General features: G+C 47.9%; 1 protein-coding gene across 1 annotated transcript in view; it reads right to left on the bottom strand.

The window, feature by feature from the left end:
- Positions 1-1,224: 1,224 nt before the first annotated feature.
- The window catches only part of LOC125319331 (CBP80/20-dependent translation initiation factor-like), a 516,903-nt gene continuing 490,460 nt past the window's right edge, over positions 1,225-27,667 (bottom strand). The window contains exons 11-12 of the mRNA XM_048290438.1: positions 3,773-3,826; positions 1,225-1,984 (exon numbers count right to left, since the gene is read on the bottom strand). Of these exons, the coding sequence (XP_048146395.1) occupies positions 1,769-1,984; positions 3,773-3,826 (270 nt within the window). The 3' untranslated portion in view covers positions 1,225-1,768. The remainder of the gene's footprint in view (positions 1,985-3,772; positions 3,827-27,667) is intronic.

The raw sequence follows: 27,667 nt of genomic DNA, 5'->3' as shown, positions 1-27,667 counted from the left end.
AGAATAAAAACTGCATCAGCAGACAACCAGATGAAAATTCAAATAATATTGAACCACAGCATCACGACCTAAGCTGCACCAGGGGAGGTTTAGGTTGGACATTAGGAAGAAGTTCTTCACAGAAAGGGTGATTGGGCATTGGAATGGGCTGCCCAGGGAGGTGGTAGTCACTGTCCCTGGAGGTGTTTAAGAAAAGACTGGATGTGGCACTTAGTGCCATGGTCTAGTTGACAAGGTGGTGTTAGGTCATAGGTTAGACTCAGTGATCTCAAAGGTCTTTTCCAACCTAGTTAATTCTGTGATTCTGTGTTTTAATAAGTAGTGTCAGTAAACAACAAATAAGGAGAGCACCGAGTTGTCTTCATCATTCGGGGAGGGTTGCAACAGCATGGCATTTCTTCGTACCAGCCTCCTTGCCCTCTGGGCATTTCTTCATCCATGAGGCATCTTGTTTTCACTTCCCAGCAGCTTCTCTCTTCCTTGGGATGCCCTAGCACAGAGCAACCTGGGTATCCTGGAGCAACCTGGGGACCCCTGGGCAAACTCTCCCCCTCTGAATGTCACCCATCCTTCAATTATGTGGTGCCACTTACACCAACCATGGGACAGAGTTGCTCTTGTACACTGCCCACCTAGAAACACTGGACAGCAAATTCAGCTAGTTAGAAGCCAGGCTCAAAATCTCTATTTTTGGCTTTTTCTATTTTTCCCCTCTTCTTTTTTCCATGCATTGCTTGTCTTCTGTTTACCAGTCTCCAAAGAAGAACATTAAACCTTCATTTCTCCCTTGCCCTGTAAGTTATTAGGTCCAACTATAACAGTCCTGGATTTAAATGTATAATTATAACCATGACAGTAACTACAATAAAGCACTCCTTCAATGGAAAAAAATTTTATTACATTAAAAAAAAGGGTTGTAGTGGTTGAGGGATAATGGTGACTTGAAAAGCAAGAGCCACAGAATTCCCTGTTTCTTAGAGCTCCCAGCTCAGAGGACGTGATTCTCAATCCATCGAGAAGGTTACTGGCAAGATGATGATGGCTGCGTTACTTCTGCAGTGGCTTTTGGTCTCCTTTAAAATAGTCCTTCTGCTTCAGCATCTTCACATAAACCATTAGCAAGCTTTTGGGAAGGCATTGCTTTCCTCATCTCCGAGCTGTTTGCCATTGTTGATTCAACAATACAATAAAATAAGAAGGAATTACAAATAATAAAGAAAAAGAAAACCCAGTGCAAATAAGAAAGTCATCCCACTCTCCAATCCACTTTCAAAGGGGTGACAAATAGGTGGGGGGCACACAGAAAGTTGAAGACAAGAGGAGGGGAACCTAGCGCAAGGCCCCTTTGACAAAAGCCCTCACTTATGAGCGTCTGGTGTAGTGTGTGTCTAGCTTTGTCCTCCCATCTGTTGCCTGCTGTCTCCTGCCAGTTGGCCAGGGCAAGGCAGGAGGACAGCATGAAAACAATACTAGCCCCCACTTGGATTAGTTGTTTGGGTTTTTTTCTTTTCCAAATTCTCTGTCTTCTTTCAAAAGCCAAACAATAACCTGGTGGGATGCGTTGCTGCTGATTAAGCAATGAGATCAGAAAAAGAAACCCGACACGGCTGAAAAAGAAACATGCTTCTCTATCCCCACCCCACAAATGTATTCTCAAGCATGCTGGGGTTTGATCTTCTGGGGAATTTAAATCAGAAAAGCTTTTTCCAGATCCTATCAAGGTGCATGTCTTCTTCCTGTTCCTTCCCACCCCACCTTGTCCTGCCCCTCAAGCCGTCAGTTTTTGGATGGTCTTGTTGTAGTACTGAGTGATGGTGGGCATCAGGGGGTTCCAGTTGTTGGCGTGCAGCTCAATGACCTCCAGCAGCAGGGACCGTGTCAGCATGGACTCAGAGGGACAAAGCATCTTGTCACGTGCTATTGCCAACAGCTCTGTCATCATCTCAGGCAGCTGCTCCTCCAGCAGCCGGCCGGTGCTCTGCAGCTGTCAGGAGAAGAAGGGGTCAACCATGGCTTATTGATGCTTGTGTGTCCCTTCCAAGTTGAGACGTTCTATGTTTCTATCATTCTATAATATTCAGACATCCCACTGGCTTTTACAAACGTGCTCCATCCCTCCAATTCTTCCCTGCTTGGTGTGGCAGAGCCAACAGGCAAGGTTAAAGGCATCGTGACTTTTGAAAACCAAAATGACCCGGCAGCAGGCTCCAAGAGCATGAAGGGCAAGGTTTTCAAAAGCATCTGCGCTGGGCTGCTAGAGGAGCAAATGGTCCAGCTACTGCTGACATAAAAGGAGGATTGCTTTTGAAAAAAAATAATCGCACCTAAAAATCATGCTATTGTCAAAACAAAGTGCAGGCTGTGATGTCTTATTCTTGCCTTCTACCTGGCCCTTCATTTACTTGCTGATTCACAGCTCACAGTAACTCTCAGTCATTAATCATAATAAGCAGAACCCTCCTGTATGCATAACAAATCCCACTCTGACGATCTGCATTTATACATCATGCTGCTTCACAGAGGACAGCCAAGGGATTTTTTTTTAAACAATTACTCCTTGGAGAGCCTCCATGGAGCAGCATAAGCCTTAGGTAGTTCCACAGAGGAGAAGGTCCAAGCTGGAACTTGACAGCAGTGAGTCCATCACGGAAGATTAGTGGGTCTTGAATGCAGAGCTCCTCAAAGTCCTCACCTTAAAAATTCATACCCTTGTCCTCAGTTGCCTGCCATTTTGCTGAATTTCAACCATTTGGGCTATAATTTCAACCGCTTTCTGCAAGGAAAGCATCCATCCTTACAGGCAAATCAATTCCCAAAAAAGATACTAATGAAACTCTTCTATATTTGTACCAGCATTTCCCTGCAAATCTGCTGCTGAGCCAAACAAACCTGTCCATGTGAGCCATGGGGCAGTTTTAGCTCCAGTACAGGTGTTTTTGTGCTTAAAAAATAAGTGCAGGGTGAGATTTGAAGGAACCAGGATGATATAATTTTGTGATGGGACCCCAGCTACCAAACCTTTTGCATTTATGTACATGAATCAAAAGCCCAGTGATAGAGTCTCAAGGGCCATCTCTTATCTCACAGTAGTGTCTTTTATCTACTCTGCTCTCATGAGACCCCCAACTGGAGTACTGCGTCCAGCTCTGAGGTCCTCAGGACCGGAAAGACATGGACCCATTGAAGAAGGCCCAGAGGAAGCCGCAAAAATGGTCAGAGGGCTGGAGCACCTCTCCTAAGAGGACAGGCTGAGAGAGTTGGGGTTTTTCAGCCTGGAGAAAAGAAGGCTCCAGGGAGACCTTAGAGCACATTCCAGTACCTAAAGGGGCTACAGGAGAGCTGGAGAGAGACTTTGGACAAGGGCATGGAAGGATAGGACAAGGGGCAATGGCTTCAAGCTGACAGAGGACAGGTTTAGATTAGATATTGGGAAAAAATTCTTGACTGTGAAGGTGGTGAGGCACTGGCACAGGTTGCCCAGAGAAGCTGTGGATGCCCCATTCCTTGAAACAGGGTCAGGTTTCAAGGTCAGGTTGGACAGGACTCTGGGCAACCTGATCTAGTTGCAGATGTCCCTGCCCATGGTAGGGGGTTGGATTAGATGCTCTTTAAAGGTCCCTTCCAACCCAAGCCATTTGGTGATTCCATAATACAAAGGGGCAACACAGTTGTTTGGGTTTGGAAACATGTAATAGCTGCTTGACATGTGTGGCCAAGGACAGAAGCGGCAAAGCAATGAAGACTGGGGCAGGTGGTGCGGGTGTTTCCCTACCTCCATGGAGCAGCAAAGCACAGCATCTTCCTTCACATCCTGAGATTGCAACAACTGCAAAAGAGAAGAGAGAGGTGGTGAGAAATGCATGACCTCCTCCTCCCTTACAACCTTCCTTTCATCTCTTCATCCAGATTGACTTTTGCCAGTTCCAGAAGGAAAGGACATAAAATCAGAAAGGGGGGAGGAAAGAGATAACACAAAAAGTTAAGATAAATAGTGACAAAATGCAGGGTAAAGGGTATCACCAGCCTACCCACTGCTAAGACCAAGCAAGCGGGGCAGAATGTAGACTTTAGATTAACAACTTTCAAAATCAAATTATTTAGGTTACATTGTTTCTTTTATTCCCCAACAGGCAATGAGAAAACACACTAGTTTCACATACACAGTGTATTGGTTTTGCATGGCCTGGTTTTTGGTAGCAGGGGGACCACAGAGGTGGCTTCTGTGAGAAGCTGCTAGAAACTTCCACCATGTCCAGCAGACCCAATCCCTGATGGCTCTGAAGATGGACATGACACTGGCCAAGCCTGGGCCAATTAGAGAGGTTGGTAACGCCTCTGAGGTAACATATTTAAGAAGAAAATCAAAACAAAGGGCATATTACTTTTCTTCTGGTTTTGTGTATCTCGAGTTCTTTTACTCAGAGTTTGGATTACAATGCAGGAGACACCAGGCTTTTCTTCTTTACTGATGTTTATTATTTTCTTATCTGTAATACAGCTGCACAGTGTGTGCCTTCTAGTTGGAAGGGTAGAAAATGGCTGTGAGTTTTAATTTTCAAAGCTTTTTAAAGTCTAAACTAACCAATTATGAGATATGTTTTCACTTCCAACCCAATTACTAACTTTTCATGTTCTGCAGTGTAGAACTTTTGACCCAATGACAGATCATTCAGATTTGTGAAGAAGAAGGAGAAGGAAGAAGACATAAATCCACACCCAAAATCCTCCATATTGTAACCTACTATTACCTATATCTCCTAAACCTAATTTTCTACATTTCTACATATTTCACCCAGTGACATAACTTTTAATTACACAGCAACAACCTCAGTGTTATCAGACAATTTAGGAAGCTTTTCCCAGGGTTTTGGATTGAATACAGTGTACTTCTGAGGATCACTGCTTCTCAGCACTGACAGGCTGAAATTCTCAGAACCCAGGGTTCCAATATTGGCACACAGTTTTTTCTTCTAGCCAAAGAGGAGGAGGTGAGAACATGTGAGGGAAACAACATGGAGACACCAAGGTCAGTGGAGAAGCAGGGGGAGGAGGTTCTCCAGGTGCCAGAGCTGAGATTCCTCTGCAGGCCGTGGTGATGACCATGGTGAAGCAGGTTGTCCCCCTGCAGTCCATGGGGATCCACAGGGGATGCAGAGATCCACCCACAGCCCATGGAGGAGGTGCCCACATTGGAGCAGGTGGATGTCTGGAGGAGGCTGTAATCCAGTGGGGGTCCCGGTGGAGAGAGAGGGCCCTTGCTTCCAGGCTGGAGCAGCCTGTCCTTGGAGGACTGAACCCTGTGGGAGAGTGACCCATGTCGCAGCAGTTTTGGGAGGACTCTTTCCCCGTGGGGGGAATTCACGTTGCAGCAGTTTTGGGAGGACTGCTGCTTGTGAGATTGGAGCCACACTGGAGAAGTTCACGGAGAACTGTCTCCCGTGGGAAGGGACCCCACGGTCTCACATGGGAAGGACTCCTCTTCGGGAGCAGCGGAAGAAAATCTCATGTGACAAACTGACCAAACCCCCATGCCCTGTCTCGCTGTGCTGTTGGTGGGAAGGAGGGAGGGGCGGGGGTTTTAAGGGCTTATTTTACTTCTCATTATCCTCCTCTGATTCTGTTAGTAATAAATTCACTTCACAACTTTAAGCCTGTTTTGCCCTTGAAGTGTTTTTCTCCAGGTCCTTAACTCATGAACCCTTCGGTAATTTTTTTCCTCTCCTCTGCCCAGCTGTGGCAGGGGAGGGTGAGTGAGCAGCTTTTGTGGGTACCTGGCGTTGGGCCAGTGTCAAACCATGACACGCAGTGACAATGCAATGATCAGACAACAACATTCGTTGTTTGGAAGGGAAGTGCTCTGCCCAAGAGGCAGCCACCCACCACTGAACCTTTCCATCCCTGTGGGGTCACTTATAACAGCCATGAAATTACCTGATGGTAAAGCATTACATCCAATACACTGTAATTAACACAGCTCCTTCTAGACTGATTACATAGTGGTGCAAGTGCAATGGGTGCCAACAAAACTATTGTGTCTTAAGTGTGCTGATTCCAATCCTACTCTGCTGTCCATGAGCTTTGTGTTACAAACATGAGCTTGTAAGCCCAAACAACTTTCAATAGAGACTGAAAAATGTTGGGCATGGCATGGGATGGCGAAGGAAGGTGTTCGCCCAGTGGTTCAGACTCAGTGTTGTCATCATTACAGGAAAAAGGGTGCCAATATGGGTGTAACTGAACTGTATTCTACTGACATCTACATAATTTCTGATGAACTGTTAATGATGGGTTGTTCACAGTAGCTGCCTAGTGCACACCCAATCCCTCAGGCTACAAGCTGGGTAAGGCAAATCCTGCCAGATGGGGTAGTGTTTCTTTATCTTCACAAATGACCTAGCAGTGATAACTCCCTCCAGGGGAGTACCAACACAGTTACACCCATCCTGAGGGGGCCATCTCTGCTAATGGGCCATAATGGCTCAGCAGCACCAGCAGAATAGGCAGCTGCAGTACCCATCAAAGACTCCTCAAAATATCCTATGACTCACAGGATTACATCATTCCATTGTGAAACTCCCTGCCCTGAGGGAAGTACTGAGCATCCCTGCCTGGATTTGAGGGTATATAATCTAGGCAGTTTGGGGACTGGACACTACCACCACTGAACAGATCCAGAGGAGGACCCGAACTTCCACAGGAGGACCAGAACTTCCACAGGACCACTGCTTTTGGCAAGACTGTGACCATCACTTCAACAGCACTGCAACCACTGTTTAATCGGACTGTGACCACCACCCTGACCAACAGGGTGCCAGGTTGTACTTTGATTTTGTGGGTTTAAGCCAGTTTTTCTGTATCATTGCATTTATAGTAATCTTTCTATTAAATTGCAACTCTGACCTGAAATCTCTTGCAAGGTATTTGTGTGGGGTTCATTTCTCCCACTGGTTGTGGCAGGATGTCCTCCCTCTCTCATGGCTGGGGCATTTGGAAGAGATAACTCAGGCCAGATTAATAGCCCAGCAAGGAGTCAGAGAGCCCAACAAGGGGTCAACTCCAGGCACCTGAGAGTCTAATCCTCGGCCCCAAGTACACATCTTGGTATGAGAGCAGATGTGGAAAGAGAGAAAAGAAAATAAACATCGGCAACCAAAAGACATGGTTCTTATGTCTATAAAAGCCATGAATTATCATAAAGGCAGAAGTCTCTTACACACTCCTTGGGTATGTGTGAGATGATTTCTCCCCAAAGCTTGGACGCAACTTCGTGGTTACTTTTCTGGAAATTGAGGGAAAGGAATTCGATGTCTACCCCTTCAACAATTTGGTGGTACGAAACATTGGATCCTGTTATACTATTTCTTAGCTAGCTGTAAATTTAATGGTACTTTTAACCCCGCGTGTATAATACTAGTATCCCCTTTTGTCTTATCCCTGTGTAGTAATAGTCTGTTTTAAGTCTTATGTCTGTTAGTTTTGTGTCTATTAATAAATAATTCATTTTGTAATAGACCAAATCAGCCATTATTAAAGAACTTGCGAATGAAAGTGGGTTTTTGGGGTGCTGGACACCTCAATAACATGACTGCCTGCTGCCAGAGGCCTGGGCAAAAGGCAGGGACTGATTCAGACCTACATCATCCATTCATAACACTGGTTTACTTCCAAACCAGCACAAGGGTGTACCGTGAGGGCCAATGCCTCTACCTGACAACAGCAAAGCGTAGGAGCTCAGCATGTCTCACCCCACGAACCTTGAAACCATGAGCAAGGACCCTCAAAAAGGGATCAGAAAGACCCATTTTCCACTGTTTTTACCTTTATGTCTTTGTTACACCCACAAAGATGCCGTTTCAGGTATTTTGCTAAAAACACGGTTCTAGTAGATAAAATACTGAGATTCTCAATCAGCCAACAAAGTGAGATGGAGAGTTATGAAAAACACTGTATCATGAGGCAGCTGATAAAATTACAAGTGGTGGCAACACTTGAACCTAAAGCCACTTTCATCCCATCACCTTGGGATGAACAAGCCCTGCTGGCCATGAGCTAATCCCTGTGGGCAGCAGGAAGATGAGTGCATGCATTAAACACTGAGAAAAAGGAGAAAAATTGGGAAAACTGGCTTCATTAGTATCTGAAACTCATTAGGGGAAGGAAAACTTTGGAAAAGTGTTTGGACTGATTAAAGCTGCCCATATAAAAATTGCTCACCATAACTAAACATGCTCCAATGTCACATCCTTTAGTTAAAATCCCAGTTCATATTCTCAGCCTTATCTCTCTTTCCCACTCTTATTTTTTCATGTTTCCTTTCCTGTACAAATAAATGCCTATTTTTTTACCAGCTCCACAATGACTGGAAAGTAGCTAGGGAAAAAAAAGAGGTAATTGTGTTGCTGCTGTTGTTGCTGTTTGTTTGTCTTGTTATATATACATGTGTATATATATATATATATACTAGTAAAGAACTATTATTCCTTTTGCCATATCTTTGCCTGAAAGACCTGTAATTTCAAAGTTATAATAATTCAGAGGGAAGGGGGTCACATTTTCCATTCCAAGGGAGGTTCCCGCCTTCCTTGGCAGATACCTGTCCTTTAAACCAGGACAGATCTTGGTGCCCAATTTGGGGCCTGAGGGCATCGAGAGGAAAGAGTGAAAAAGGAATAACAGTTCCTGGGTAACCTATTTTTGTGTGCTGAATATAGAAATTTCGTTAGGCGGTGCCATGTGGTCTAGCCTACCCTGGTTCAGGTGGCACATGGTTGTGGCTATATTTTTCCTATTTGCAGCTCCTTATCTAAACATGGGTCCTATGACAAAGGCTGCTGTGGCTGTTATCCAGTTTGAACTATGGGTCAAGAAGGTGAGTAATTACTGGATTTTTAACCTCCTCTGGAAGGCGGGCACACAGATACATGGCTATCACACACTAAGTGTATGTTTTTGGGGTTTCATTAATAATGGTACCTGCTGTGAGGAAGTAACACTGGGAGAAGTTTTCTCCCAATCCTTCACCCATTTCTTTGGGCCTACCCCAACAGCTTTCGAAGGGTTCAAATTTTCTCTAAATGCTAACAATATCATACAATGGCTGATGTTGCTGATAGGCCCATTCTATTTAGCATTCAGAGATAAGGTGAGATTGCCTTGGGTAACCACCCTGACATCTACCCCAGAGACTAGGGAGCATGCCCAGGAGCATGCCACAGGGGCTGGGGATACTGCCCAACAGCCTCACACTGCCCAAGAGCCCACCTCAGAAATGAACCACCTGTATTGGATGAGGGTATTGGAGGAGATACTCCAGGTGCTGAGGGAATAGTCTTCCCCAGCTGGTGGGAAACCCTCACCCTGCCTCAAAGAGGGAGAGTCTGATGGTGCAGCAGTGGAACCCACAGACATTACAACCATCCAGGTTCCAGCTGAACCACAAGGGCAGCCACAGCCAGCAGCAGTCCCCCTGTGCAGAGGAGAAAGTATAAGGCCAAATCAGTGTGCCCAGCTAATGATGATGAGGTACCAGGTCCCTCACAACCAGCAGGGGAGCCGGAGCCTGAAATCACCACCGAGTCCCTGTCGTACGACAGTCTCCGTAATCTGTGTAAAGACATTGTGCGATGGGGGCATGAGGCTTATTTGACCTGGTTACTTTGGGTTTGGGACCTGTGGGAGACAGAGGAGTAGAAACTCCTGCAATTAAAGGACGCTTTGATTTACAACCCTGGAAGAGACTAGGTCTGGCTTAATTGACAGAGATTTGTGGACTTTAAGCAAAAGGATTACAAACTTGTGTTCCTATCATTATAAGTAAAATTGTACACTGGGTGTTTTGGTGAAGGGTTTTAAAATATAATAGTGTGATTTTATATAGTTTAAGTTAAGAATGTAGATGGTATAAGAGAGACATCTGTGTGTACGTGACATGAGAAGTTATTGGTCAAGATATAGCTGCATTGCAGTGAGAAGTGCCACAGGTGATAGGTCATTAATCTAAAACAAAGTGTAGTTTTAAGTGTCTATTGGATTAGAAAGTTATAAATTACGATGTAACCCTAAATCTTGACTAGTTGCCATTACTCAGAGGTGTTGTAAAATCTCACGCCTCGACTGATGCGTTTGTTATTTTAAACAATAAATTCATGTAATTGCATAGTCCCATCCCTTAAAGTTATTTTCCTCCGACACATGAAAGCGCGAGAAACGGACAGGGCCCTTATGGGTCCAGGTGTGCAACTGGATAGTGGCGAGGCAAGGTATCTGGGATCCTTGACCCAGGACCCGGGTGTGGATCAGATATTCGTGAGGGAGCCAGGGCCCCTTTCTCTCTGGGAGCAGCTTTTAATGACTGTAAGAGAGAGGTTTGTTCACAGAGAGACAATGCAGGAGTACCATCATAGGATGTGCTGGAAGACCATTGAGGAAGGGATCCAACAGCTGAGAGAAGTGGTAGTAATACAGGTGCTCTTTGGAAGGGATGGACAGCACAGTAATGACTCTGACAAGGTCAGGTGCACAGGGCAGATGTTGTGGAACCTGGCAAATCTAGAGCCATCCCAATACATCACCTTCATTGGAAAGAATAATGCCGAGGACAACAGAGACACACTGGGTTCCGTAGCCAACAAGCTCAGGAATTATGAGAGCATGGTCAGTGGCCCAATGCAGGCTCATGTCTCTGCTGTGGTTAAGAGCCTCAAAGAGGAGATTAGGGAGGAGGTGATGGAGGAGGTGAGGAAGAACAGTTCCCATGTGGCACCAGTGCGAGGCACAGGCCCCAATGTCAGAGCCTGACGTCTCCTAGCTAGGGAGGAGTACACTCCAAGAGCTGATGTAGAGGAATTCCTTGTGGAGTGGGGGCATAGGATACCCCAGGAGAGCTTGGGCATCCCAGGGCTGTTGCAGAAGTACCCCTGATGGGGCCTCAGGCTGAAGATAGGCTTGCAAGGCACCTGCTAGCCGGCAGCCTTGAACAGCCTTGGGAAAAGGTATACACTGGTCAGCTCCCCCGCTGCTTAGAGGCTTTCTCATGGGAAAGGGGTGTGAACTTTGCAAAGTATAACTTGGTGAGGGTAAACAATAAAACAGGAGCATGATGCTCAAATCATATCGGTGTTCGTGTCGTGACTCCGGCTGGCTCTCCTGCACCCGGGACCCCCCTGCTAAATCTGGCGCCCGAACAGGGCCCCGAGTGAGTTTTGCTACATGCAGGTTCGCTTAAACGCGGTAAGACTCCGAATTTCATCGTATCAGTGCGGCGGCGCCAGGAGAGCCAGAGCGGGTGGCCCCAAAGCTGAGCAAAGCCGAGGGCTAAACCTCAAAGCCGAGTGGCCGGAGACCGCGATTTCGCGTGACTAAGCGCGTACCTGCAGCAAAGCAGCTATGGATTACGAAATGGAAACTCAACTCCTAGCTAGCATCCTCTCTATGAGAGGTGAGATCGTGAAAGACCGAGATCTCAATGCCCTTGTTACGTGGGCCCGGGAACATAGGTGTGTGAAATACACTTCGCTTATGTTCTCAACCGAAGCGTGGAGGGAAGTTGGAAACGAATTGTGGCTGTCCACGATTGAGAGAGGAAAAAAAGCTAAAGAAGCTAAAGCTCTCAACTTAACCTGGAAAGCAGTAACTGGCACTCTTGCAGAAATGAAAGCAGAGAGGACAGTGGCTGCGGCCGCCATGGAGGCTTTAGAGAGTGGCAGCCCCAGGTGTGGTGGCTCCGGGAAGGGAACAGACGGGGGTCTTACGGAGCGGCGGCCAGAGACCAGGGCGGAGTCCAGAGTTGCACGGTTCTTCGGGCTGGCCGCGAAAAGACCGATTAAAGGCACAGCAGCACCCATCTGCTCGCTGTGGGAGTTGCTGGACTCGGCGAGGAAGGAAGTTAACCCACCGACGTCTGAGGGAGAAATGGCTGAGTCGGCTGAAGCAGAGCTGCCCGACTCAGGGGGCGGGGCGCAGGCGGGTGAAGGAGAAACGAGTGGTCTTAGTGCCCGGCCGAAAGCAGCGGCACAAACGAGCAGTCCTAATGCCCGGCCAAAAGCTGCAGCGCGCAACCCCCTCTGCCGGACAACGGAGCAATGTCCGGCAGCGAAGTGGCTTCTGTGGTTTCGTCGCCTGCAGAGCCAGAGCCAGCCAGGGCTGCCAGGGGTCAGCCCCAAGAGGGGGAGAACCACTGAGAGATGATGCAAGAAGTAATCAAAAGCCTTGCTGACTTATCTACACGACAGGACGTGCTGGAGTCCAAGGCTTGTGATATTACACCATCAGCACCATGGTGTCCCATGGCCCCACCGGTCAAGTTAGCACCCAGAGCTCCTACGTTCCCATCAAAAGAATCAGGCACAGTGCCTATGGCCCCTCCCTTCCTGCGAGGGGAGGTGCAGCTGTCGTTTCCATCAGCCCCGACGGAGAGGACTGACCCATTACAAAGGAGATGGAATGGAGTTATCCGTGATGCAATCATTGAGGGTGATTGGCAAGCAGTGGATGCCCTCGCTTGCCCTGTACAGATACAAGGGGACACCGCAAAGTGGGAACCCCATGACTGGAAGATCTTGCAGCAAGCCAAGCAAACGGTCACCACGCATGGCTTGCGGTCTGAAGCTGCACGAAGCATTCTGCACTTTATCTTTACAGCAGATGTCCTGTGTCCTAATGATTGCATCAGCATCGCACAGTTGTTATTAACCCCTTCACAGTTCCTGCTCTGGGAGCGAACGTGGAAGCGGCTAGCACAAGAAGAAGCTAGCAAACACCAAGGTGACACACGAGACCCACTGTATGCACTCCAAGCTGACATGCTAACTGGGAGTGGGGCTTATGGGGCAACGGTGACACAGCTGACCATGCCCGTAGTCATTCATCAGTTGTCACAGACTCTTGCCCACAAAGCCTTGTTGTCAGTACCTGAAAAGAAGTCTCCCCCGTATGCAGCAGTCCGACAAGGGCTGTCAGAGCCATATGGTCAGTTCATCGACTGTTTGTCAGCAGCCTTAAAGGATGCAACTGAGCTCTCTGAAGAGCTCCAAAAGCAAATGTTCCAAACACTTGCCTTTGAAAATGCTAATAGGCAAACTAAGACAATTCTTGCTACGCTGCCCCAGAGAGCAGGTGTAGACGAGATGCTCGTACATGCTAGCCGTGTGGAGCAGTCATCTCAAACAGCTGCTTTTACTGCAACACTGCAGAATGTCCTGCAGCAACAGGGACAAGTCATCGCCGCAGCACTGACCAAAGGGGTGCAAAGAAAAAAGGGGGTGAAGGCTGCTGGCCTACCTCCTGGTCCCCAGACGGGCAAAGTAACCTGTTTCCGATGCAGTGAAGAGGGACACCTGAGGCACACTTGCCAGAAACCGGTGTGGTGCCACAACTGCAATTTCAGCAACCATGCCACCATGGCATGTCGTTGTGCGGGAAACGGCCAGCACAGCACCATGGGGTCTTGCGCCAGGACACAAATGAGCGCCCCAAAGAGCCATGAGTCGAGTGCAACCCCGGTGGTTTCCTTCACCAGAACCAGCCAGCCACCCGAGGGAGCCTCGGAGTGGACGTGGCAACCTCAATAGAAGTCACGCTGACGGACCGCCAGGTCACCCTGATCCCAACTACAGCCAAGGGCCCCCTGTCATCAGACGGCCCTCGTCTAGGTGGCCTACTCGTGGGGCGATCATCAACCAGCCGGCCGGGAGTAGTGGTGCTCCCTGGAGTCATCGACGCCGACTACACCAGTGAAATTAAGATCATGGCCTACGCGCTGCAACCACCCGTGACTATCCCGCAGGGCAGTCGCATTGCCCAAATCGTCCCCATTCCCCTAATGACCAGTGAGGGGACCAGCAACGACAATGTCCGTGGAGACCACGGTTTTGGGTCCTCTGGGTTTGACGTGTTTTGGACATTGAACCTGGCCCAGAGACCTCAGTGGCAAGTGATCCTGCGAAGGAGGGCAGAAGCCATCAAAATACAGCCGCTTTTCAACACAGGTGCTGACGTTACCATAATAAACAGGGCGGTACAGCCACCTGGTTGGGGACTAGAAAAACCAGCAGCCACACTGTTAAAGGTGGGAGGAATACAAATCCCCCAAGTAAGTGCAACCCCAATTACCCTAGAATTTGAAGACAATCAAACCATTGTGTGTTGCTCCTATGTTATGAAGCTCCCTCAGACCCTGCAAGGCCTGATTGGACGTGACATCCTCGCGCAGCTAGGCCTTGTACTCACCACAAACCAGCATTTATGCTGATGGCTGCTGCCGATTAGCCGCCCATATGGGCTCTCACCTGGTTAACAGATGACCCTGTTTGGGTCGAGCAGTGGCCAGTAACAGACAAAAGGCTGAAGATAGTAGAACAGCTTGTTGCAGAACAGCTAGCGGCAGGACACATCAGGCCGTCGGTCAGCCCATGGAACACCCCCATCTTTGTGATCCCAAAGAAATCAAGAAAATGGCGCCTCCTTCATGACCTTCGCCAAGTAAATGCGTGCATGCAAGCTATGGGGGCGCTGCAACCTGGGCTACCAGCTCCTACAATGATTCCAAAAGGATGGCAAATCACTGTTATTGACTTAAAAGACTGCTTTTTTACAATCCCACTGCATCCAAAGGATGCAGAATGTTTTTCCTTTACAGTGCCTACTAAGAATCGCAGTGAGCCTGCTAAGCGCTACAAGTAGGTTGTCCTACCCCAAGGAATGAAAAATTCCCCCACGCTGTGTCAGCTATATGTTGACTGGGCGCTCTGTCCGATTCGATGACGTTACGCAGAAGCACTCATCTACCATTACATGGATGATATCCTGATAGTTACTGCCACAGAGTTCTCAGACCAAGAGATGCAATGGGTCAGAGAACAATTGCATAAGACTGAATTAGAGATTGCCCGCCAGAAGATCCAGTGGACTGCACCATGGAAGTACCTGGGCTGGCTCATATCAGACTCGCAAATTAGGCCCCAAAAGATCGAGCTACACACAGAAATCTCCACGCTCCATGATGCGCAACAGCTGCTAGGAGATCTGCAATGGGTCCGCGGGGTCGTGGGAATCACGAATGCTGACCTCGCCCCCTTCCTGCCATGGCTGCATGGGACGAACGCTGCCGAGCCTCGAGAATGCTCCCCAGACCAAGCAGTGGCTCTTGCCAAGGTCACAGATAAGCTGCGGCACGCATGGGTATCATGCAGAGAAGAAGGAGTTCAACTTGCCATCCTTATCACCCTGATCAGTGCAGCAGGTTCACATGCCATCATCCATCAATGGCAAAAGAAAAAGGGGGAGGACATCCAGATTCTTGAATGGATCTTCCCGCATACTCAGCCATGCTTCAGACTGCAGGCCAGGGTAGAGATGGTGGCGTTTTTAATCCGAAAGAGTCATGATCAAGTGGTGGAGTTGGACGGCAGAGAGGCAGAGGACATCAGTATACCAGTCTGAACAGGGGACTTGGAGTGGATGCTACGCCATGCGGAGGCACTGCAAGAAGCTCTGCTCGGATTCACTGGCATGGTCCATAACAAGCGCCCACAGGGAAGGCTGGCGCAGTTGCTGGGGCGCTATGAGTGGCTGGACCGCCCGCTGAATGTAGAATGGCCAGTACTAGGGCGCACAGTGTTCACGGATACGGGGAGGAAGACAAAGCGGGCCGCCTGTGCGTGGAAAGAGAATGACCACTGGAAGACTCATGTCATAGCGGAAGAACCAGCCGACAGCCTGCAAACACTCAAACTGCGCGCCGTGATATGGGCCTTACAACAGTGGTCGAAAGAACCGGTGAATGTAGTCAGCAATTCCCTATATGTCGTTGGAGTAGCCCAACGGATCCATGATGCAGAAATCCGGCGTACCAGCAACGAACATCTGGGCAGACTGCTCATTACATTGCGGCACACCCTGCAACAACGGACACACCCCTACTGTATCCTGCACCTTCAGAGCCACCAGTGGAACATCGGGCTGGGAGAGGGCAATGCCCGTGCAGATGAGGCGACCTGTGGCACCATAGTGCATCTCCAGCCTGCGAACACTTTTGAGCAAGCCAGATGTAGCCATGATTTGTTCCACCAAAACGCAAAATCCCTGCAGAGACAGTTTAAGATCCCGCTGTTAGAAGCGAAAGGCATAGTGCTGGCTTGTCCCCGCTGTAGCCATCACGGCCCGGGGTTGGGTGTGGGAGATAACCCCAAGGGTCTGAAAGCCCTCGAACTCTGGAAAATGGATGTCACTCACGCCCCTGAGTTCGGTCGACAGTGCTATGTCCATGTAACAATTGACACCTTTTCACACTTCCTGTGGGCTACCGCTCAGACAGGAGAGAAGGCATTGCATGTGGAGCGGCATCTGCTCTCTTGCTTCACAGTAATGGGGGTACCCAAAAAGATCAAAATGGACAATGGGCCAGCATACACTAGCGGTCGCCTAGCCAGATTTATGCAGCAGTGGGGGGTAGAACATATCACGGGGATCCCACACTCTCCCACTGGTCAGGCAGTGGTAGAGAGAGCCCATCGTACACTAAAAGAATATCTAGGCTGACAAAAAGGGAGAGAGATGGAACCAAGTAAGCGGTTAAGCAAGGTACTGTTTACATTGAACTTCCTCTCTCTGGCTGGGGATAGGGAGGAGCCTCCAGTGGTAATCCATCATCAGACAGTTCATAGGGGAATTGAGCGAGCTCTTCCAGGAATAAGTATGTCATACCGTAACCCTCGAACAGGTTTGTGGGAAGGTCCCAGCCCAGTGCTATTTAACGGTCGAAGATATATGTGTGTTTCCTCCTCAGAAGGACCATTGTGGGTGCCCAGCAAGTGGTGCCGTGCTACGCATACAGGACCCCGAAGCAAGAAGGCGCAGTCAGCATCAGCTCCTGAAGAAAGTGGCGCCACTACCATAACAGCTAGAACTCTGGGACCCTTGTACCGAGAAGCCTTGGGAGAGGCTGCAGACGTGGCTGAGTGAGGGGGCTGAGGACTTGCCAGATCCACCACTCTCTGTCGCAGGAGAAATAGCAAGACCCTGGGGCGAATGTAAGAGCTGCCCTGGGTGGTTGCTAGTGACTTGTGGTGGGTGTCGGGGAACCCTCTCCAAAGGCAAAACCAAGAAGGAGAGTTGCATAAATTCTTGAGTATAGCACCAGACCCAGAGGTAGAGTGGGGAATTAGTTTTTTACTGTCTTGAGACAAGAGCATTGGCGGACATTTTTAATCAGCTGTCCGCCCATTTAGATCGAGTGAAGGCAGGTAATTTGGCTAGCATCTATGTTTTTACCTGGTGCTTCAGCAGCCAGGGCTCACGCTATTTTGCATAAACTTGCTTGCTGGGCGAGGGATGAGTTAAACATAATTTCGCAGATGCTTGACGAGCTAAGCGCAGATGTTGCTAGTGTTAGACATGCAGTATTAAAAAATCGGGCAGCCATTGATTTTCTACTACTAGCTCACGGCCATGGCTGTGAAGAGTTCCAGGGCATGTGCTGTATGAATCTTTCTGACCACTCTGTCTCAATTCACAAGCACCTCTCTGACCTCCAGAGGGGCCTACACATCCTTCGGGAGACCGACAACCCTATTAGAGATTGGCTTAAGGGTCTGGGTATCACCGGATGGCTGCGTACCTTGGTAGTAGAAGGCTGCTGATTGCTATTTGTAGTTATATTAGGCTTAATAATACTTGGGTGTATTTTTTCTTGCCTTAAAGTGGGGCTGCAGAAAATCATTGACCAGACCTGGGTTGCCCAAAAAGAAAACAGGGGATATGTAGAGGAATTCCTTGTAGAGTGGGGGCATAGGATACCCCAGGAGAGCTTGGGCATCCCAGGGCTGTTGCAGAAGTACCCCTGATGGGGCCCCAGGCTGAAGATAGGCTTGCAAGGCACCTGCTAGCCGGCAGCCTTGAACAGCCTTGGGAAAAGGTATACACTGGTCAGCTCTCCCGCTGCTTAGAGGCTTTCTCATGGGAAAGGGGTGTGAACTTTGCAAAGTATAACTTGGTGAGGGTAAACAATAAAACAGGAGCATGATGCTCAAATCGTATCGGTGTTCGTGTCATGACTCCAGCTGGCTGTCCTGCACCCGGGACCCCCCCGCTGCTAAAAGCTGACCTGTGGTTCTTCCTGTGTGACCATGGGGAAGATATGAGAAGGTGAGATGGAAAACCCACTTCTGTCCTGGCAGCACAGGTGCATCAACTCAAGGAGGAAAACACTAACCGAGGGAGTTTGCTAAAGTAAAGGTCGCCTCAGCTTCCCATGACTGAGCTTCCAGGTGTAGCAGAAGGGAGAATGATGTGCTTGAACCCCTTGAAGGAACCTCCATAATGTATGCCCAGGGAGGGAATGATAGGCAGGGCTAGAGGGGCCCTGGCTCTAGCCAGATAGAGGCACGGGAGAATCGTGTCTTTTGGACTGTGTGTATCCGATGGCCTGGCACATCAGAGTCACAGAAATATGAAGCTTTGGTTGATACTGGTGCGCAGTGTATCCTAAGTCCATCGGGACATGTGGGGGCAGAACCCGTTTCTATTGCTGGAGTGACAGGGGGATCGCAGCAGTTGACCCTGTTGGAAGCTGAGGTGAGATTGACTGGGAAGGAGTGGAAGAAACACCTTATTGTGACTGGTCCAGAGGCCCCATGTATTCTGGGCATAGATTTCCTCCAGAGCAGTTATTTCAAAGACCGAAAAGGACCCAGGTGGGCTTTTGGGATAGCTGCTGTGGAGACAGAGGGCATTAGGCAATTGAACACCTTGCCTGGACTGTCAGAAAACCCTTCTGCAGTTGGAGTCCTGAAGGTGGAGGAAAAACAAGTACCAATTGCCACCTCGACAGTGCACCGCCGGCAGTATCAGACGAATTGAGATGCTGTGATCCCCATCCACAAGATGATCTGTGAGCTGGAGAGCCAAGGGGTGGTCAGCAAGACCCATTCACCCTTCAACAGCCCCATTCGGCCTGTGCTCAAATCCGAAGGAGAATGGAGATTGACAGTGGACTATCGTGGCTTGAATGAAGTGACTCCACTGCTGAGTGCTGCTGTGCCGGACATGCTGGAGCTCCAGTACAAGCTAGAGTCCAAGGCACTGAAGTGAACTGGGACCTTATTAACACGTGATCTGACTGGAAAGGACCCTCACCATCTACTTGGGTGCCTCAGGAGAAAAACCTGTGACCTTGACCCCCTTCCGCTTCCTGGAGGGGCGCATCTCCCCGGCTGTGTGTGGCAGCTGCTATGGGGAAGCCCGGTTGCCGCTGCCCAGCCTCGCTGTTTTCTGCCGCTGCCTCGGGCTTTTTTGCTACACTCTAACCCAATACCACATGTTTGTTTGATCTCCGGCAGCTCCTGCTAAGGCTGCAGAGTTTTCTGTTACATTTTGTTTGCCACCCCGGGTTGTGCCCGCCTCTGCCGTTCCAGATGCCACTCCAAGGTTCCTGCTACAGCCCATTTCACTATTAGCCATGTGGAGAGAGGCGGCTGAGCTTGCACCAGAACCCCCCCGCAGCCGTGGGGGAATCATTGCACCTGCCCTGCCTGTCCGGGAGCCAACCCCACCCCTGCTGGCTGTGACCATAACTACACCAAAGGGGAAAGTTCTTGACAGCTGAGAGAAGGCTGTTATTGGGTTTCTGGTTTTGTTTATTGTTGCTGCTATTGTTGCTGCTTGTTTGTCTTGTTGTACATATACATATTAGTAAAGAACTGTCATTCATTTTCCCATATCTTTGCCTGAAAGCCCCATAATTTTGGAGTTATAATAATTTGGAGGGAAGGGGGTCACATTTTCCATTCCAAGGGACGTTCCCACCTTCCTTGGCAGGCACCTCTCCTTTAAACCAGGACAATAATTCAAAGAATTATCACTGCCCTGAAAATTTTGTCTTCACCCTCTTATTTTCAGCAGAGAGCTGTTTGTCTGCTTTAAAAATGATGTTTTCAGCATCTCAATGAGCATGTGGTCAATCAGTGTTTACCTCGTATTAGCCAAAAGTTCAGGCAGGGTTTTCAAGATATACAACAGGTTTTCCCCCCCAGTTTATCTTTCTGATGAGTTGTTTGGAAAATGTTAGCTAAGCCCAAGGCACATACTATTAAGTAAATTCTCACAAACAGTTCACAGATTCTTTGCAAAAACCCACAAAATTATTTTAAATACCACAACAAGGAAAAAATATATCAATTAGGGACAAATATAAACAGGCAGTAGTCTAGAAATTCACTCCTGGTGTATTTAGCTCGTGAGCATGGCATAAAGCAGGGCTACAAATAAAATATATACTCACCTTTCTAATTTTTGCTATTCTTTAGTAAAGAATATAATGTGGAAATCGATGCAATAAAGTGGAGTTAGGATCGATTAAGAAGGACCTATGGTGGCCAAACTCCAGTCCTTCCTCTGTGTCATGGTTTAGCATATTTTGGGCTTTCAGTAAAGAGGGCTTCAGCCACGGAAGTGATTCTTTGCAAAGAGGTGCTTACAGCTTCCTTTATGACCCGACAGAACCAATCAACTGGCTAGTTTGAATATTGGCAAATTTTTAAGCCACTTAAGAAGCTTGACACGCCTCTGTGATCCACATTTAAGAACGAACAAACCCCGGGAAAAGGTCTCTTGCTTCTGCACATGTCCCAGCTGAAGATCTCAGCTGCCTCAGCCCCTCAGTGCAGGCTGCCCCCCCCCCCAGTGCAGCCGAAAATTCATCTGAGGCCGCTGCCTGGCAAAGATCATGTGACCAACAGCGAGAGGTGAATTCCAGCTGCAAGGCCCGAGTGAGATTAACCCTTTTAGTGCTGTAAGATCCTCCAGAACAGATGAAGCCTGCAGACATCAATCCTCTCCCAAGTCAGAGGAAGAGGAAAGGTGAAGGCATGTGAAGAAAACACCATAGACACACCAAAGTCAGTGAAGAAGGAAGAGCCGAAACCCCGAGAGAGGAGAAAGAGGAGATGCTTCAAACCTAGAAGCTGAAATTCTGTTGTAAAGCTATGATGATGAACTATGATACATCAGAGTACCTGTTGTAATTTCATGAAGCATGGGGGGTGGAGCGTTCAAACTGCAATTGTGAGCAAAAGTATCTCTGCTGAAATGAGCAAATGTTGAAGTAGCTGTGATCTGGTGAGAAGCTTGAACAGAGAGAGATGAAAGTGATGAAGACCCTTGCTCCCAGGGGAGGAGGAGGGCCTCTGTTCCTGGAGCTGAAGATGCTTCCAGAGATGGGTGAAGAGAACCTTTGTTTCTGAACAGCTCAACCTTAAAATGGTACCCCATTAGCTCAAGATTGAACCCTCGAAAGCAGTTGTGGGGAAAGCTGTAAGTCGAGGGAAGGGACTTTCACATGTGAGCAGAGAACCAACCCAGGCCGCTGTCTCGTTGTGACATTGAAGCCATGAGAAAACTGTTTCTTGTGGAGATGTCTCCATAGCATGAGCAAGAGAGACTCCTCTCCCTAAGCGAACTGAAAAAGATTATTATAGAGGTGGTAAACTGACTGAAAATCTCAAGGGTTCATTTTTTACGTTGTCAGTGGAAGAAGGGGGAAAGGTGGGGGGAGGAGAAGTGTTCTGAAGGTTTAGTCTGACTTTTTTTCTTTCTTTTAGGTCTGTTAATAAACTTCTTTATATTCTTTTAAGCTTTGTGCCTGCTTTGCTTTCTCCTAATTCTTATCTCACAGAAGGTAAATAAGTAAGTAATGGATATTTTTGAACCAAACCACTACACTCTGTTATGGTGTCCTTGATGATCCTGCTCTCTGCCAAGAAAACATGGTCAGAGAAATCTCTAACTTCACTTGGGCTTTTGTTGCCCCAGCTTCCCACTCACAGGGTTGGGACACACTTCCCTACCTCAAAAGGCAATTATGAGGATGAGTATGTCACTGTCAAGTGCTCAGATATTTGCTTACTGAAGAACAGTCTTATCTATCTATGATGAAACAGAGACCATATCCTGCCCCCAGACTTGAGCAGGTACCCTCCACCATCATGCTGCCCTCCAGGACCTCATCTGATGTGTCTGAACAAGGAGAATGCATATGCTCCATTTTGTCACACACACAGAATCACCAGGTTGGAAGAGACCTCTAAGATCATAGAGTCCAATCCATGCCCTAACTGCTCAACTAAACCATGGCACCGAGTGCCACATCCAATCTTTTTTTAAACACGTCCAGGGATGGTGATCCCACCACCTCCCTGGGCAGACAATTCCAGTACTTCACCACTCTTGCCATGAAAAACATTTTCCCTAATATCCAACCTATATTTCCCTTGGTGCAGCTCAAGACTGTGTCCTCTCATTCTGTCAGTTGCTGCCTGGAGAAAGAGACCAACCTCCACCTGACTACAACCACCTTTCAGGAAGTTGTAGAGAGTGCCCTGTCTATCAGGGCACCATGTGCTCCACCTCATCCATCCAAGCACTGTGTGCTCCACTACTCCATTGAGGCACCAAGAGATACCAGTTGCAAGAGCCACAGTTCAATCTTTGCCTGTGATATCTGGGTTGGGAAGGCCCACAACCTGACCACCAAGCCCTGGCACAGGCAGCAGAGCAGGGCTCAGCAGGCAGAACTGCTGGTATTCTGGGAATCATAGTCCAAGTCCATGCCTGTGGTAAACTGATCATGGCTGGATGCCAGACACCCACTAGAGCCATTCTACCATGCGACCTGGCCTGCCCCGAGGGTATAGGCAGCTCTGCACGCTGCAAGGAGTAGAAACAGCGGCGCAGCACCCCCCTTCCCCATTCGCCACTCCACCTAGACTGAAAGCGAGCGAGTAGCAACCAAAAGAATGCCACCCCAGCAGAAGAACGCGATAAGCTACAAAAGCAGCTGCTGTGTGAGGACTCAGCCAGCACCGATCTCCAAAGTCAACAACAACAACCAGCTGCCTCATCATTTTAAATTTAACTATTGTGCATTATTTTACCATTTTTTCTGTTGTATAAAAATTTTGCCTTTCCCTTTTCAGTTTAATATGAAAGGGGGAGATGTGGTGATCTGTTTACCCACTGCTTTTCTGATCCCATATTGTTCCCCTCACACCTTTCCTTGCCCCTAGCCCTGGCCACTCCCTCAGGTTCTCCCCATTGGTTCCTGTACCCCAACTCTGCCCATGCACCGTCCCTGAGACCCTGAGAAAAAGCCCTTGAGCCCAGATCATGAGGTCTCTCTGCCTCTGGGGATTGCTGGGACAAGATGTAAGATTAAAGATCCTCTTAAACCCTCATGGAGAGACCCTTCTCACCTCCTTTGCTGTCACTGTGTTGTAAAGCTGATAGCTAGCTGGAGCAAAACTGCGGAGCCGTCCAAAATGGACTATGGGAGGGTGAAAATGGTTGCACTGCCCTAATCAGCTCTGCTGAGCTCTCAGGGAAAGCTGCAGCTTGCTAAACTAAACCTAGCACTAGAACAATCATGGGCAAAACAGACTCAGCTTGGGGATATTAATAGAATTTATTACCAATCACAATCAGAGCAGGATAATGAGAAGTAAAACAAATCTTAAAAACACTTTCCCTCCACCCCTCCTTCCTTCCCAGGTGTCATAGGTTTGCAAGCATAGTCCCGGAAGGGATGTCCTTGCTAAGGGGTGCTTACAGTTTCCTCTGGGACCTGATAGAACCTATCAGCTGGCCAGTTCGAATATGGACAATTCTTTAAGCCACTTCGAATTTTGACCGCCTCTGTGATCCACACTTAAGAATAGGCAAACCCCCCACACAGTCTCTCTCACTCTTGTTTCCGGTGCTGGGAAAGGTGGCTGCGGGCCCCGTGCGGGGGCCAGCGGGCCCAGCCAGGCCCTGATCAGGCCAGGCCAGGCCGCGCCACTGCCATCCTGGAGCCATGGGCCTGTTCCATCCGTGGAACTCCCCCGCACTGCCTTGCCATGGGCAGCCGGCGCGGCTCTCCCCCCTCTCCACTGCGATAAGCAACATTCCAGCTGCAAGGCCGAGGTGAGATTAACCCTTTTATTGCTGTGAAGAGCTGAAAACCTGAGGGAAGAGAGAGAGGAGATGCTTAAAGCTGAAATTCTGTTGTGAAGCTATGATATATCAGAGTATCCTGTTGTAATTTCATGAAGATATGGGGGGTGGAGTGTTCAACTTGTAAGCAAAAGCACCTGTGCTGAGATAGGCAGATGCTGACGCAGCTGTAATTTCATGAGAAGTTTGAACAGGGAGAGATGGAAGCGATGAGGACTTTTGCTCCAAATGGGAAAGGAGAAAACCTCAGTTCCTAGAGATGCTCCCAGAGATAGTCCTAACGATGAAGATGAGGAAGACCCTTTGCTCCCAGGGAAGGAGAAGGGCCTCTGTTCTTAGAGATGAAATGCTCCCAGAGATGGGTGAAGAGAACTTTTGTTTCTGAACGGCTCAACCTTAAAATTGTACCCCAAAAACTTCAAGAGTGGACCCTCGAAAGCAGTTGCGGGAAAAGCTGTAAGTCGGGGGAAGGGAGTCACATGCGAGCAGAGAGACTCCTCTTCCTAAATGGACTGAACAATATTTGGAAGTGGGCGGCTGTCTCGTTGTGATAATGTTTTCATAGCACGAGCAAGAAGTGACTTCTCTTTCTAAATGGACTGAACAAGGTTATTATGGAAGTGGTAAACAGACTGAACATCTTAAGGGTTGTCTTTTTACATTGTCAGTGGGAGAAGGGAGGAAGGTGGGGAGAGGAGGAGAGTTCTGAAGGTGTGGGAGACAGAGGAGTAGAAACTCCTGCAATTAAAGGACGCTTTGATTTACAACCCTGGAAGAGACTAGGTCTGGCTTAATTGACAGAGATTTGTGGACTTTAAGCAAAAGGATTACAAACTTGTGTTCCTATCATTATAAGTAAAATTGTACACTGGGTGTTTTGGTGAAGGGTTTTAAAATATAATAGTGTGATTTTATATAGTTTAAGTTAAGAATGTAGATGGTATAAGAGAGACAACTGTGTGTACGTGACATGAGAAGTTATTGGTCAAGACACAGCTGCATTGCAGTGAGAAGTGCCACAGGTGATAGGTCATTAATCTAAAACAAAGTGTCGTTTTAAGTATCTATTGGATTAGAAAGTTATAAATTACGATGTAACCCTAAATCTTGTGACTAGTCGCCATTTCTCGGAGGTGTTGTAAAATCTCACTCCTCGACTGATGCGTTTGTTATTTTAAACAATAAATTCGTGTAATTGCATAGTCCCATCCCTTAAAGTTATTTTCCTCCGACACGTGAAGCGCGGAAAACGGATAAGTGGTGCCCGGTGTGCTGCGAATTTACAGCGCAGAGGTGGGAGTAGGATGAAAAGGATTCCCCCGGTCGACGTGCGTTAGCCGAACCCTGAAACGAAGGGTGATCCGGCGAGAGCTGAAGCTGAAAGGAAGCTTAAACGGAGGGTCGCGGGCCGATTTCTCCAAAGCACGCCGGTAGGAGAACTGTCTTCAACGTTGAGTGAAGGCAGGGGCCGGGGAGGTTAAGAGATGGGTGAGAATATTTCAAAAGAACAGAGGGATGTTTATAATAAGTTAGATGCCTTGCTGAAGTTACATTCTGAGCCTCTTCCCAGCAAAGAAGTGAAAGATTTATTGCTTTGGGTTTTCCGTAATTGCCCTGACGTTGATTTTGACCTTCTTCTTACTAAATCAGTTTGGGATGATATTGCAACTAGACTTTATGATCTCGCTTCAAAATGCGATAAGGCGGCGGCTATGTTAATCCCTGCTTGCCGAGTGGTGATAGAATTGTTGAACAGCTCAGTGATTAATGGCGGCTCTGAAATTTTAACTGCGCCACAGGCTCCCTCGCAGTCGCCCCCTCCGGCCGCTTGTGATATTGCACCCGAAAGGGGGGGTGGTGAAGAAAAGAGGGGGGAGCCCTCGGAAGTGACGTTCCGGTGCAGGAAATGACATCTTCGGAAGTGATGAAAGCAAAGATGGATGCCCCCATGACAGCTCGGAGGGTTGCCGGTAGCACAGCAGATGTGCAAACTCAGGATGAGTGTTTACCATCAGTGGATGAATCTAATTTAAGCCTTCAAGATATGAATAGGCTTTCCTCTGCCGATAAGCAGAGAGAAATAAATCTAAGAGAAAAGCCTGTTTTAACAAATTGGCATGTTATACATCGGGAGGTATCTAAAGAGGATGATCTTGTCCCAGCTCGTAAATCGTTGTTAGCATTGCCGGTGAGGTATGGGAGAGGAGGAGCAAACCCGAGATGGGAAGCCTTGGCACATGATGACATTAAGGATTTAAGGAGAGCGATAAAGGAGAGTGGTTTGGGATCTCCCTACTTTAAACAGCTGTTAAAAGCAACTTTAGATCATGTGGACTTAACACCTTTTGACTGTAAAAATATTGCTTCCATGCTTTTAACTGATTCACAGTATTTACTGTGGGATTTAAAGTGGCGTAGACTTCTTGGAAAACTGATAGAGAATTACGCAGGAGGTCCTAATGCAGCTCTGACACTTGCACAATTGGCAGGTGATCCACCTCATGACAGGCCAGAAGATCAAGCAGACCTGGCAAGGGCGGTCCTTGCTGACCTCAAAGAAGCAGCTAAAAGGGCACTTTTGCAAATTGAGCCTGTGGGTTCTCCACAAGGTGCCTATACACAAATCAAGCAGGGTCCTACCGAGACCTTTTCTTCTTTCATTGATCGGCTGACCCAGGCTTTGGAGAGACAATGTGAGGATGATGTTGCTCGTCCAATTTTATTACAGAATCTTGCTTATGTTAATGCTAATGAGGAGTGTCGGCAAACTATTAGAGCTTTACCAGGGGTGCAACCAAGTATTTCAGATATGCTTGAAGCATGCAGTAAAGTTGGTAATGCACAGCATACAGCTGTCATCCAAACTGATTCATTAGGAGAAAAACTGGAAAGAGCTATTACCAGCCAAGCTGAGATGATGGACAAAAGGCTTTCTGCTCAAGCTGAGGTGTTGGATAAAAGACTTGTAACAGCACTTAATGCTCTTGCTATAAGCAATTCTCGAGCAATGCCACGAGCTAATATAGATGAAGGAGTGTGCTTTCGATGTGGCAAGCCTGGACATTTAATGAGAAATTGTCCAGGGCTTGGAGAGATTCCAATGATACCACTTCGTTGTCCGAGATGTAGAAAGGGAAGACACTATGCTAACAGATGTCGCTCTAGATATGATGCAGATGGGAATCAGGCGAAGTTATTGGTCAAGACACAGCTGCATTGCAGTGAGAAGTGCCACAGGTGATAGGTCATTAATCTAAAACAAAGTGTCGTTTTAAGTATCTATTGGATTAGAAAGTTATAAATTACGATGTAACCCTAAATCTTGTGACTAGTCGCCATTTCTCGGAGGTGTTGTAAAATCTCACTCCTCGACTGATGCGTTTGTTATTTTAAACAATAAATTCGTGTAATTGCATAGTCCCATCCCTTAAAGTTATTTTCCTCCGACACGTGAAGCTCGGAAAACGGACATGAAGGTATGGTATAATTTTTTTCCCCCTCTTTTAGGTCTGTTAATAAACTTCTTTATATTCTTTCAAGTTTGGTGCCTGCTTTGCATTTCTCCTAATTCTTATCTCACAGAAGATAAACAGTAATGAGTATTTTGGACCAAACCACTACACAGGCTCTGACTCCTACCCCAGCGGTGCAGGGAGACGGAATGGGGGTTATGGTCAGTTCATCA

The sequence above is a fragment of the Corvus hawaiiensis genome, chromosome W (assembly GCF_020740725.1).
Source record: "Corvus hawaiiensis isolate bCorHaw1 chromosome W, bCorHaw1.pri.cur, whole genome shotgun sequence".
Lineage (NCBI taxonomy): Eukaryota > Metazoa > Chordata > Aves > Passeriformes > Corvidae > Corvus > Corvus hawaiiensis.
This window is presented reverse-complemented; position numbering and strand designations above follow the sequence as displayed.